General features: G+C 46.2%; 1 protein-coding gene across 11 annotated transcripts in view; it reads right to left on the minus strand.

Annotated features, from left to right (window-relative positions):
- Nucleotides 1-13,690, minus strand: part of WNK2 (WNK lysine deficient protein kinase 2) — a 1,473,871-nt gene that overhangs the window by 809,086 nt on the left and 651,095 nt on the right. For all 11 annotated transcript variants that reach the window (XM_069643592.1, XM_069643590.1, XM_069643588.1 and 8 more), the window contains one exon: nucleotides 4,119-4,271. In XM_069643592.1, coding sequence (XP_069499693.1) covers nucleotides 4,119-4,271 — 153 coding nt within the window. The remainder of the gene's footprint in view (nucleotides 1-4,118; nucleotides 4,272-13,690) is intronic.

Below are 13,690 nucleotides of genomic sequence, written 5' to 3' on the forward strand. Positions count from 1 at the left end.
GGCAAGACCCGAGGTCACGGTCTAGGCCTGACATGCACTGGGGCTTTCAGTCCAAGTGTAATGGAGGCGAGAACCATCTTCTTTCTACAGAGTTGCCATTGTTTACGGCATGTGTTCTCAGAAACAACACGTGAAAGGTCTTACTGTCCTTAGCCCAACATTAACAATTGGAGTTAAATCTGTAAATGGATACATCCTGGTGGCCTTGAGGTATGTGATGAATCTGATGATGTCCTCACTTCTTTCTCTGAGGTGACCCCCTCCCATATGGCCAGAGCACGGCAGCCGCTACCAGATCCTGGCCCTGTGAGGCCCTATGAGGGAGGACCATCTGGGGCAAGGCACACCTCGGGAAAGTGACAGGACATGGTCAGAGGGAAGCACATACACCGCCCCCCCCCCCTTTTAATTTCAGGGACGTTTCCAGAGTCCCTCATGCCTTAATGGTATATGGTTACACTCATTCCCACCTCCAAACAGATCTATTGTGAGTAATCCCCAAACTTCCATTGGGGAAAATATGCTGGCAATCAGGATGAGGAAGAGGCAGGGATTAGTGAGGATCCCTTCCCAGGGGGCTCACCATTCACAACTATTAAGCCATTCGGAAAGTAACTTCATAAAGGCTGATACGAGGAGGAGCAACACAGTAATGATGATTACGAAGACTGGCCGACCAACGCAGCCGTCTAGTTGTTGGCAAATGAGTAAGCAAGCCGGGAAGTTCAAAAGCAGGCTGGATGCAATGGAAAAGAGGAAGGAGAGAGGAAAGCTGCATACGCTGAGCTGCCTCGCAACCCGTACGACCGCTGAGCAGTACTTTTAAGGTAAGCAAGCCATGGCAGACGACCAAGGGGTGAAACCGACACAAGGTCAGAGAAACCAGAGTGTGGGTGGTCCTCTACAGAAGGGGAGAAGGCAGTGGGGACTGCACACAGCGAATGCCGACGCAATAGGAGTGCAGCACTTGATAGGCCACATGTGAAGCCAGTATGCCACAGCAGGGGAGAGCAGAGAAAAGCTGGAGACAACCAGTAAGCCCTGGGAAGGAAAAAGGGTTACCTGGTTGCCAGCAAGCATATTTCATTCTGCTAAGTGATAGAAGCACCAGTGAAGCACAAGGAGGCAAGGGGGTAACCAGGTTGCCAAAAAGCAGGTTTTGTTTTGTTGAAGCGATAGAAACAACCGGTGAACCGAAAGGAAGCAAGTGGGTTACTGGGTGGCCACAAGGTGAATCACTTCTCAAAAACACAGCACAAGCGAAACGGCACTGTTACTAAAGAAGTGAGAGCATTTGCAAAGCAAGTTGTTTATGAAACCCTAAATTGAAAGAAAGTGACTCACGTAATAAAGCACTGGTAAAGAAGTATGCCAGGTGAAGTTAAGTATCTGCATAGCAAAGTATGTGTGTAATACAAGAATGAATTATATAACAAAGTTCGGGCAGAGAAATATACCAGGTGAAGTTCATTCGTTGTGTAACAAAGTCCTCGCAGGATAGTATCAGGTGAAGCCAAGTCTGTGTGTATATAATAAAACCCTGAGTACATCAGGTAAAGTTATATATATGCATAATAAAGTCCTGGTAGGAAGGTGCACCAGGTGTAGTGAAAGTTAGGCATTTCGAGTGGTAAGACCTGGTGGGAGAGTGTTCCAGGTGAAGACCAAATACCCATTGTAAATCACTTCAAAGAAGGCTATGCCCTTGAATTAATGAACTGTTGTGAAATTGTATAGAAGGAAAGAGCCTGTAGGAAGAGAAAGGGAAGGGAGCCGATAACCCAAGAGAAACAAAGCGTACTAAGGGGATTACCTCTTGAAACCTAAGCATTATTTTTGAAGTGGTGTGACTTATGATAAAGAGTCTAGGAAAGGAAGATGATTCCTGGAACTGACCAATGTTCAGTGGAAACCTTTCTGTCGGATTTGAACTTGAACATTGGTCCACTTGGAAACCTCAAGAGTCAATTCCCTCTCACATTGAAGTTTAGTTCAAGTGCAAGAATAGGATTACGGACACAGGACAGACATTTTATCTGGACATCTTGACACTACACAAACTCCTTAGTTTTGTTGAGGTAGGGAAATTCTTCCTAGATTAGGGATAGTTAGGCATTTTCCAACCCACTTTTATGTTAAGAAAAGTGTGTAATCACAAACCGGTCTCCTCCGTGTCCTCATTTCATTCCTGGCTGCTCACAGGTACCTATTCCATTTCTGGAAAGCTTATGGAATTAAGGTTGATAGGAATGAAGACATCACATTATTTCTAATTTGATCCTAACAGAGCTTAAAGTTTAAACATGTTAATTCAAATAAAGCCAGTATTACTTTACATAAGTGAATTAGTTCCCATTGAGGCGGTTTACACATTTTTCATCAGCTAGGCCTGGGTAGCTTCCCTCCAGGAGATTGTCCTGGGCTTGGACAGGATTGATGGCACAGCCATAGTCCAGTGGCAATGGTCCTCTGGAAATCTAAGGCAGATTGGATAACTCCAAACACAACCGGCAGCATTACCTTTTGGCTGGCCTGCCAGGTAGCTTCCTTTGTTGGCGAGTGGAAATGTTCATTTGGATAGCAGTACGTCCAATGATTGAAGGCCTCTGCCATTTTCAGTGATGTGAACAAAGCTGGTCTCCAAGGAAAGGAAATTCAGTCACAGTGTAGTAAGAGGTGAGTGGCTATTCATTTTGGGTTAGCCAGCATTGGGGACTGCACCAGCCTCAAGATGCGTATAAGGAGGGTATAAAACCCTTTGCAGATCTGCCACACATTAGTAATATTCATTAATTCTGACCTGCGAGGAAGACATTTCCTCAATCAGCTGAACCTGAAGTACTGCTCGTCTATCTTAGAAGGAGCTTTGCCTGAAACATGCTGCTCAAATACATAAAAGGGCACATTGAGATAGGACCCGACTGAGACCGGTCTGCTTGCTGTTGTATCTTCTGCAAAACCCAACTCTGGCCACTGTAGAGATTTCAGGCTACCGAGGGATCTAGGATCAAAATGACCCTTGATGAGCCAAAGCCTGGGCTAGCACTATAATTTGCACTGCAGAAGCGAAGGAATCATTTGAGGGAGCTTCACAAAAATTCAGGTGCCTAGGGATTACCACAAAATGATTAGCGTGAAAAACCTTAAAAAAGTCCCATCCCAAGGACCGGTAGAAGCCACAAATCCTATAGGAAAAAGACAAACTCTGAACAATACTAGTGGCTAAAACCAGCCAGAGCTGCTTCTTCTTCCACTAGCTGCTGACCACTGCATTATGGCTTCATGGCATGCAATAACATCTCAGAGCCCTGAAAGGGTGTCATATTCCGTAAAGCAATAACACTGCTAATTTACTTGCACTGGCCCGCTCCCTACTATATAGTGGGTCTTTGAAACGTTTTCTTCAATTTTCCACAGGACCACCGTAAACCAGAGGACCAATTATGCAACTCCCACTAATACAACATCTGCAACCTTTGGCTCGCCACATGTTTTAGACTGCAACTCCCATAAGACCAAGCTACCATAGTGAATAAGGTATCATGTGACGCATAGTCCAAATAATCTGGAGAGCTTCAGGTAGCAGACCCCTGCACTAAACCAAGGGCCCTTTTTCCCCACTTTTTTAAATATTTGTTTTACATTTTTTTGTAACCAATGGGAACCAGGAAGAATATGACATCTTTTGGTGCCATCATCTGGTACAGTCCCAGGAACCACTTTGCTGTTAAGAATTTTCCTTCCCTTATACCCTTATATAAGCATAAACGTAGCAGTTTTGACCAGGACCAACCAAAAACGTTTGCCCACGAGTATGCACACTTATTTGTGGTACATTTTGACTTGGTGCGGATTTCAGCTTTATTTAATGTTTTACTGTGAATGTTGTTTGAGTTTGGAAACCTCAATGCTCCTTACATGCTGCATTACAGAAGGGATATCACTGTGGTCGGCTTTGGTTATCAAGGACCCTTATCCCTAAAAGAAGCGATTCCTTACAAATCAACTGTGGAGTTCAAATCTAAGACTTTTCAAACTAAAACACAAATGTACTTGTTCAAACAGTTAACAACAAGTTTAGTTTCTCACACTGAAAAAGTATAAAACGTGCTGCTCACCTGGCTGTTTAGAACAGACTGGGGTTGACCATACTGCATGGATGCAGCCGGGTTTGGCTGCAAAGCTGGGAACATCACTGCTGGTTCATGGTAATGTTGCGGTGTCTGTTGTGGGAGGACAGGAACTGGAGTTTGGACCCCTGCCAATCCGTGCTAATAATAACAAAACACACATTTCAATATTTTCATTAGGTCTAAGTAAATGTTTTACCATTAAACATACAGTAACAGGGGTCGGTAAGGATGAGGATCAAAGATGAAGGGAAGCAGGATTCATGGAAAGTCTGCCTTTATAAACGCAAGAACAAAAATCTAAGATAGATTAATAAGCCTTAAGGTAAAATATACAAAATAGATTTCCATTTGAGATGGCCAACTCACAAGTGGACCACTTTTCCAGTGCCCAGATTTCAATTGCTAAATCACGGATATCAGGTGCTTATGTTGAATGTGTTCAGTTATCTTCAAACGGGACTAAAACTACCAGAATGCATGTGTAAACTAAAGAATAGGCTTAAAATGTGGGTCTCAATGTTATGTAGTCTCCTATTACAGGAGCTGCGCTAGTGAGATTTTGAAAGGAAACAAGGACTTTTAGGGAAGGAGTTTTCCTCTGCCCATGCTAGCAGATTTTGTTTGGTCCTAGGAGCAAAATAATCATTTAATTTAATGTAGTGGCTGCTACCACTGTTTTTACAATGTTGTATTGCTATAGGGGCATGCGTTATCATAACCCCATATGAGCTCCCTCAGCCATAGTCCTCTTTACAAATTGACAATTATTTCTCCTATATAAATATCTGCCTATGGGCATTCCATATGTGTGGTCAATGTATTATGTGGTGATGTAGTGCAGTGCATATTGGACACTTTCTGGCATGCAAGTCATGGGACAAACGTCTACCCACAACTCCTGACCGCTGACATTTGTACTTCTTCTAGTACTCATTCAATGGCACTCAATCAATCACTCATTTATTTACTCAATTTCGGTAGGAATCCTTCAAGGCTACTCATGGACTAGGTTACTCACGCAAACAGCCCCCCCCCCCCCCCGGGCCTCGACAATAAAGCTGATAAAGTGCAGCATTTGGCAGAGAATACCCCCCCGAACAGCCTTAGAGCCCCCAAGACAGGCAATGTGGTTCTTTGTCGCCAGAGACTCCTGTCGAAGAGAGGAACAGCAAGATTGCGGAGCCACAGCTACTGTCTAGGACAGGGCAGTAATAAAAAAATGACCGAGCAGTGGAGCCGGCAAAAAAGCTGCAGGGATCCTTTAACATTGCAGATCCCCAGCGCAGGTTTTTGGAGTTTGAGTACAAACAGAGGAAGAGTAGCAACCGCTTCCCAGTCATTGCCTCACTTCAGACCCATCTCTGCGGCAAAGACAAGCTCCAGGCATAATACCAAGGCACATGACGTAGGAGGAACGAGAGGGGACCTTCGACCCTCCCAGGAGCAGACAAAATGTGCGCCCTGGTCGGTGAGTACATTGCACTGCCAAGGGTATGGTTCCAGTAGGGGGCAACCCAAAAAGGAACCACGTGGAGGAGAGCTCAAAAGGAAACCCTCCAGCAGACTCAGGAATGTGTCTCCCCCATTGCTAATAAAGGCCCATCAGGGCAGAACAGACATTAGGGATGGAGGGAAAGGCAACGCACATGGTGAATAAAAGATAACTACGCAGGGAGGCGAGTACTGGAAGGACACCCCTGGTGGTTTAGAAAGACCTCCTCCACCTCGTCAGGAAAGGCTTTGCAGTGTAAGCGATCAATCTAAACATGGAGGAGCAGTGTGGATCCAAGCAGTGGTTGAGTGAGAAAGGTGTGGTGGAGGCGTCGGCGCGAACCCGGGAATGGACACAGCAACCCTAAAAGGTGGAGAGCATCCCAAGGAAAAGAGGATGACCCAGTAAAAGCACGAAGAGAGGGGGACTTAACGAATGGTGCGAGCCAAGATTAAGGAGACCCTGGGAGGCAGACAACAATGCCACAGCAGCAACAGGGACTCAGGTCGCAAGAAGGGGGTCTTCAAAAAGGTGCTGGCAACAACAGGTGTCAGCCACAGGAAACAAGGAGACACAATGCTCAACAGAACCCTCCGCGCTATGTGTAGCAGAAGGAGTCATGGTGGCCAGCAAAGAAGAACTGGTCTAATGTGCGAGTGATTTCCAAGAAAGAATAACCACCTCCCTCCAGGACCAATTTGCTGCACTGAAAGAAAAAATTAAGTTAGAGATGAAAGAATTAAAAGCAGAGATCAGGAAACTGGAAGAGGATGGATACTACGGAAAGGGCAGTGCAGGACATGGCTGATGATGCAACAAAAACAAAACAACAGACAAAGCCCTGGACCATCAAGCCAACCTATCAAAAACCCTTGAAACTCAATGTGAAGATCTTGAAAACAGATCACGGAGATCGAACATGAAGGGTTTGCCAGAGGACATTGGGGATAAAGACCTCAGAGGCTACGATGCAACAAGGTTTTGGGGACCTGCTCGCCGATATCTCACCTGAGCAGATAGGCATAGACAGGATACAGGATACACAGAGTGGGCCCCAAAAGATCTGGTTGCTCTGACATCATATGGCCAAAAGGAGGACATTTTGAAAGCGAGTAGGAACTCATAACAGCTTACGGTGAATGGAAAGGACATAGCCCTCTATCAGGACTTGGCACAATCCACTCCACAGAAGGAGGCCAATGGGGTCAGTGTCCAGGTTCCTCATGCAAAAAGGGGTGAGATACAGATGAACCCTTCAGTTTAGTCTCCTGTTTATTGGGAAGGCCAACAACACCAGATTACTATGGTAGAAGGAGGGCATATTACAACTCTGGGAGGAGAGAACGACGCAGAAGCTAGAGAAGCAACTGACTGGCAGGAGCAAATGAGAATGGGACTGGGAACTTGCCCCACAGAAGAACCAGGGAAAGGGAGGAGTGAAGTGAGGGGTAGGGTTGAGAGTTGTACCTACATACGGGACGGTTACCCCAGACTCACGAAAGACAGAATGTAGAGGATGCAATGATGGGGAGTAAAGGGAGAAGGAAGTACACAGAAGGAACGGAAGGGGGATTAAACCACTGAGGATGCACTCAAATGTGGGGAGGATTTGGAGCCGTTATGGGGCTATATTGGTCCGTTATAGGGGAGACCCCTTTTATTCGAGGAGATGGATACCTCAGTGTTAAACTGGGACACGGCCGAGTGGGAATCTTCCTGGGGTCCTGTTGGATAAGTGATTCCATCTGGGTGGGATGGGGACGGAAAGTGGGTTAGGGAAGGGGGAGGGTGGGAAGTTGGGGAATGCAACTCTGGGGGAAAGGGGAGGTGGAAGCAACCGAGGAGCAATTCTGAGCGGGATGAGGGAGGTGTAGAATACATATGTTCAATCTCTTCTGTTACAATGTCCACGGGTTGAACTCGCCGGTTAAGCGGAAAAAGCTGGGGCAGCTTCTAGAGAGGGAGAAAGCCGATGTCCTATTATTGCAGGAGATGCATGTCAGAAAGAGGGACAGACACATATGGAGGCTGCCACAATGCTCGAAAACATAACAGGCAAACACACAAGGGAAAACGTGTGGGGTAATAGTGGCATTTAGGGATACACTAAATGCACAGGAAAGGAAGACGCAAGGGGTAGAGAAGGCAAGTACCGGTTTGTGGTAGCTCAGATAAACCAGCAAGTAGCCACACTAACATCCACATATGCCCTCCATAGTGGCCAATTCTGTTTCCTGAAGGAAGTACTCATGTTGTTGGAGGTTTGCGGAGGGTGAGATCATATTGGCAGGGGATTTCAACCTAGCCTGGGACCCACAGCCAGACAGGTGCACGGGGTGACAAAGGGCACATGTGGCGCAAAGGACCCCTGAGGGAAAGGATGGAGTGGCAAGTCCTAATTGAGACGTGGAGGGTGTTAAAGGGGACCGAAAAAGTTTATACAAATTACTCCAATGTTCATTGCTCACTGTCACAGATTGACTATGTTTAGGTGACCCCAAGGCTGATAGGGTGGGTAATGGAGATGGAAATCTGATCAATATTCTCCAATTATGCCCCGTTAAAACTCACTCTACGAACCCCTGGGTTGAGAAGGCAAATGGCATTCTGGGGGACCCAGACCCAACGGTGCAGATTGGGGAATAAATTGACCAATATTTTGAAGAGAATGATAGCCCCGAAGTGAATCAGCTGTTGATCTGGGTTGCATTCAAGGTGGTTTCAAGAGGAGAGAATAGTGATGAAAGCCACATGGACAAAGATCTGGGGAGGAGGGATAAAAAGCTGGAATACTGGTTAAAAGGAATTAGACGGTCCTTGGTTGATAGTCACTTGCGAAAACTGCATAGGGAATATCAATATGCCCTGGGCCAACGAGATTTGATCCGGAATCTGAAAGCAGAGAAGTCCCTGTTAACAGCACAGCAGCACTACTATGTAGGTGCGAACAAAGAAGGATCGGTTGCTGGCTCGGCAGCTGAGGGGTAAGGCTGCCGCACAGACGATTCTCAAAGTAACAATGGAGACAAGGGAAATGGTGTTTGTAAACGGGGCAATAGGGGAGGCCTTTGCTCCCTTTCACTTGTACTGACCTTTCTAAGGACCAGGAAAAGGACGCATACTTGAGCGAGATTGCCCTGCCTCGGCTCTGTGCAGAGGAAAGGGACGTTATGGAAGGAGATATTCAACTTAAGGAGGTTGAGCACACAATTAACTCGCTCCCCCTTGGCAAGGCTCCAGGCCCCAACCGAGACACAGCTCAACTCTATATCAAATTATGGGCACACCTTTGTTGAATACCTTTAGGGTCATAGGGGTGGTCACTAAGTCAATGGAGGATGCCAAAATGATGGTGTTCACCAAGACAAGCAAGGACCCAACCTGCTGTGGGTCGTATAGGCCCATAGTGCTGCTGAATATTGATGAAAAACTTTACACCAAAGTATGGGCGAATAGAATGGCACTGCTGCTTCCTAGGTTAATCGGCCCCGACGAGGCTGGTTTCTTACCTGGGAGACAGACCCTAGACAACATCAGATGGGTTTGCCACCAGACAGAACACAGGCAAATCCCATAGGTGGTAATAGCGCTGGACACTGAAAAGGAGTTCTATCGTGTTGAGTGTACGTTCTGGTTTCACACCTTGGTCAGTATGGGATTAGGTCTGAATTGTATACAGGCAATTAAGGCTAACTATAACCTGCCATCAATTCGGCTCACCATCAGTGATCACATCTCAAGACAGATCCCGCTCACGAGGGGCACGTAACAAGGCTGCCCCCGTCCCCTCTTCTTTATGCCATTTTTTTTTTTCGGAACCTTTCTTCGCAAGAATCAGAGGGGCGTCTGGAGTAAAGAGGATGGAGTTCAGGGGCGTAACACATAAAATAATGGCATACGAGAACAATATGTTATTAAAGATAACAGACCTGCAGACCTCATTGGAGGAAGTAGGGTCAGAGCTAGAGACATTTGCAATGGTCTCAGGATTAAAAGTGAATAAACAGAAATCGGAGATACTAAGCTGGGCGATGGTACAAGCTGACAAAGCAAGGATCCAGAGTAAGTCAACATTGCGGTGGGCCGAGGGGGGAATCCGGTATGTGAGGGTCACGATTACAAACACCATAGTACAACTGTCTGGGGAGAACGATCCGCCTCTCCTGCACAGGGTGCGGGAAGATGTAGCTAGATGGAACCCTGTGAACATCTCATGGCTGGGCCGGGTAGAGGCAGTAAAGATGGTGGTACTGCGCACCCCCCTTCCTAGTGCTTTCTTTAAGCCCCTCAGCAAAATAGTTTTGGCCTTCATCTGGCGTAACAGGCGTATAGAACTTTGGTGGCAGACAGAGGTTGGGGTGGTGGAATGGGGGCTCCCAATTTCAGAAAGTATTATTAGCCAGCCCAGTTGAGGGGCCTCCCGGAATGGCTGATCGGGGAAGCAACGAAGAGTTGGGTCACGATGGACAGAGCAAACCCATTTAGCTTGGCCAAGAAATTACAATTGAAAACGATGTACTTTCATATGTACTTTCATATTTTTATTAAACCTGTGACTATCTGGTAGGGTATGGGGCACTCTGGACTTTGAGAAAGCCGTCTGGAGTTTGTGACACATGCATGACCTGGAGAAGAAAGGGGTCCACTATAACCTATGTGAAGCAGCCTCAGGCAGAAGAGGAATTATTCAGGCCAGTTTGCAATGGCGAGAAGGCATTCAGCGTGTGCGTAATTGACAGCAAATGGGTCTTTTTATCCAGAACCATGCCCTTCCAGGACCAGGATCTTCCCCTGGCTTAAAGCACAATGCTTTAAGCCAGGGGAAGAGTTCCACTTTGACCTTTGTGGAATGAGGTGGGCATAGTCAGCAGGCTCACTCAGATGTCTGGAATGGCCAGAGGGGTGGGGTGATTTAAAGTTTAAAGTGGAATAGTTTTAGAGAGCATTCCACTGTAACCAGTCTCTTCTTAGAGGAATCTTCTGTGTCCTGTGCCTAAAGGCATGGGAATGTGAGGGATCTACAATGGACTCTCTCCAACTGTAAAACAATTGCATTGGCTGTCCATTCCAGACAGAATACGGTTCAAGAGGGCATGCATCACACAAAGAAGGCAACACTTAGACGCCAGCCTAACCATCCACACATCTGCAAACGTGGACGCATTTGTAGGAGTCACCCCATCTCCAGGCTTGCAAGCAACTTAGCCCACAAGAAAGCAAAAAATAAGGAAACAGACATTCCCGTGCTTATGCCCCAGCAAACTCGACCATTCCCCTGGTTTAAATTGGAACAACTTCAACAGTGAATCAGTACAGGAATGGGCTAAAGACTTTGCTGTTTAAGGAATAACTATTTGAGAACACAAATACCCATCTCCAACCTCGGGTAGATCATCCCCCTTGGCCAAGACTATAAGACCGACCTCTCCCCAACAACATACTTTGGATGAACTGAACACCCTTTATTTCACCATTGTAAAGCACTCTATGGCTCCTTATCTAGGTTTACTTTATATAAAAATCAAATACATAAACTTGGGAGTGTTGAGTTGGAAACTGTACTGCACAGCGGGTGTACAATTTCACCAGGTAATGTAGAGTGGCTGTGGTGGATTGTACTGTGGCCGTCGTGGAGGAATGTATTGTGGCCGTGGTGTAATCCAGTCCTGGCAATTAGATTATCAAAGACTTTATGCATGCCTGCTTGACCGACATTGCGTTTGCATTCCAGTGCAAAATGATCTCCAGTTTTGCGCAAATCCATGAACAGATTCTGTAGACAAAACTCTTCTTCCACGAGAAGTCCAAACCCTTATGGCGCTTTTGTGGAGAAGTCATTTTTTCATTTGCCACATACCTTACTCTCACATGATGGATTCAAATGGACCAGCCTACAATGTCAAGTATTTGCAAATGATCATGCACAGCTGATGTGGAATGTCACCTGTGATACAAGGACCAACAGATCCAGGTATCTCAACTGGGGAGAGAGCACACGGTTTGACAGCTCCCAACAAGTACTGGCAACAAAAGATAGCCCCGGAGGCTTATGGCAGTGGCAGTGGGAATGATGGCATTGGAGGCGAGGTAGTCCACTAGAAAAGATCAGCTAACATATCATGGGATAGAATGCATCCCAAATAAAGTCACATGCCTTCTCACAATGACTGCAACTATCCAACGAATAAATAGCAGTTTGCACTTTTGAATAAATGCTAGTTGGCACAACATAAGGAACTCAATTGAATAGGCTCTGATCATGCATCTAATTGCTGCCATCTAGCAAAGGCCCGTTTTAAACAGGCTAGCCGAGTAGATCTAGGAATAGAGCACTTAAAATGAACTTCTCTAGGATGTCCTTTACCTTTTCAAGAAAGTAAACAGCCGGCAAATGAGTAATCGAATTAAACGTTTAAATTCACGATCCCACTATTCAGTTCAATATTCTATGAACACTTGAGGGATTGGCTCCACTTTATTCCATAGGACATATCGGTGATGCAGATTTTCACGGCACTGCAGGTCCGATGAGTTGATAAGTGATAAGGAGGGAAAAGGTTGTATTGGTTTACAGGCTGGACATTGTAACCCGCAAATGAACAGGATCATGGTTTTTAATGCATAAGCCACCGCTTTAATCATAGCCTTCTAATCATACCACTTAACATGTCTTTGTAAAACAAGAGACTAAGATTGTATTAAGAAGTGATCTGCAGTACTCCACCACGGCCTACAGGCATTTTCTGGATGAGGAAACAGATGGTATTAAGCAGCACATTTTCAATGTCACATGTTTAGCCCCTGAGAAGAAGCCAATATAGGACCAAGAAGGGTGGAGGCTTCAGCGTAATGATCAGCAAGGCTAGCCCATTCTTTCCTCCAACAGTATCAGACTTTCTGCCTCTCTCATGAGAGAGGCAGAATTCAATCCCAAACTCCCACCTTGCTGACTAATCTATAGGCCTTCTGACCACCACATCTCCTCCCACTCCCTACCCCCAAACTCCCGACCCAGGTTTTATTAATTCGTGACCAACTAAGGGCCCCACCAGCTTTAAGGTGGGGAGAGGGGGGGCGGTTGAAACTTCAAAAAATCTCCTGAGAGAAAAATCCAGATCGACACTGTGGCAGACTACCCGCTCGCCTCATTACACAACATGTCCAACTAACATCCATGGTAACTCCCTGCATCACATCTTCCCATCAGCCTTCCCCACCATGCTAATACTCTGGATAAACACCTCTCCATCCAACCACTTCCTCCAAATAGCCACATCATCCTGCATCTTAAGATGTGCAACTACTCACTCCTCCCGCCACCGGTTACTATACACAAACTCTCACTTGCTCATTGCCCAGCAGAAGTCAAGTTCTCTTTCCCCCTGACCCCATTCCATTGAACAGGCCTTTCTTGTTTTCAGCTCTGCTTTTCGTTCCCCGTTTGACTACCATTGCATAGAACACGTGCTCGCACCCTCAACCCTGGATTGTTCAATGAGGGTTTCTAACTGAAGACCACTATAGACCATGGGTAAGCTGCTGGTAAATGTCCCAGTCATCCCTAACCTCATAACATGGACGCCATTTGTACTCTCTACTTCCCAGGACACTGCCAAGTCCAGCTATTTTGCTACACTTTATTTTTAGGGTGGATGTAGAATAGTTTGAGCAGGTTGGATGGGATTTTCCACGAGTGCATTTGAGGATTAAGAATCTCAAGTTTTACTCTCCAAGAGATCCCATTAGATTCTGGTACCAGGGGCCTATTTAAAATGTTACTCCAGTGAAGCCCTTTGAGCCCAGCTCAGCTGTGGAAGGATGTGGATTTCCTCAAGCCAGATTGACTCTGCTGCTACCAGCAAGACTGTAGCCCTGGGGACTGCCTCTCTGATCCTGTTTGAGGGAAGGTAACACCCTCTCCAGTGAGACAGCCTCTCGACAAAAAGCTACCTTGAAAATATTAATAAAAGGGCACACCCTCCCCAAAAGGACAAGCCTCACACCTTGGTGCGGCATAGCAAAAGGGCCTTTGAAACGCTTCTCAAGGGAAGGGGCAGGTTTAGTG

Source organism: Ambystoma mexicanum, chromosome 2p (genome assembly GCF_040938575.1).
Source record: "Ambystoma mexicanum isolate Mex_15411 chromosome 2p, UKY_AmexF1_1, whole genome shotgun sequence".
Classification (NCBI taxonomy): Eukaryota; Metazoa; Chordata; class Amphibia; order Caudata; family Ambystomatidae; genus Ambystoma; species Ambystoma mexicanum.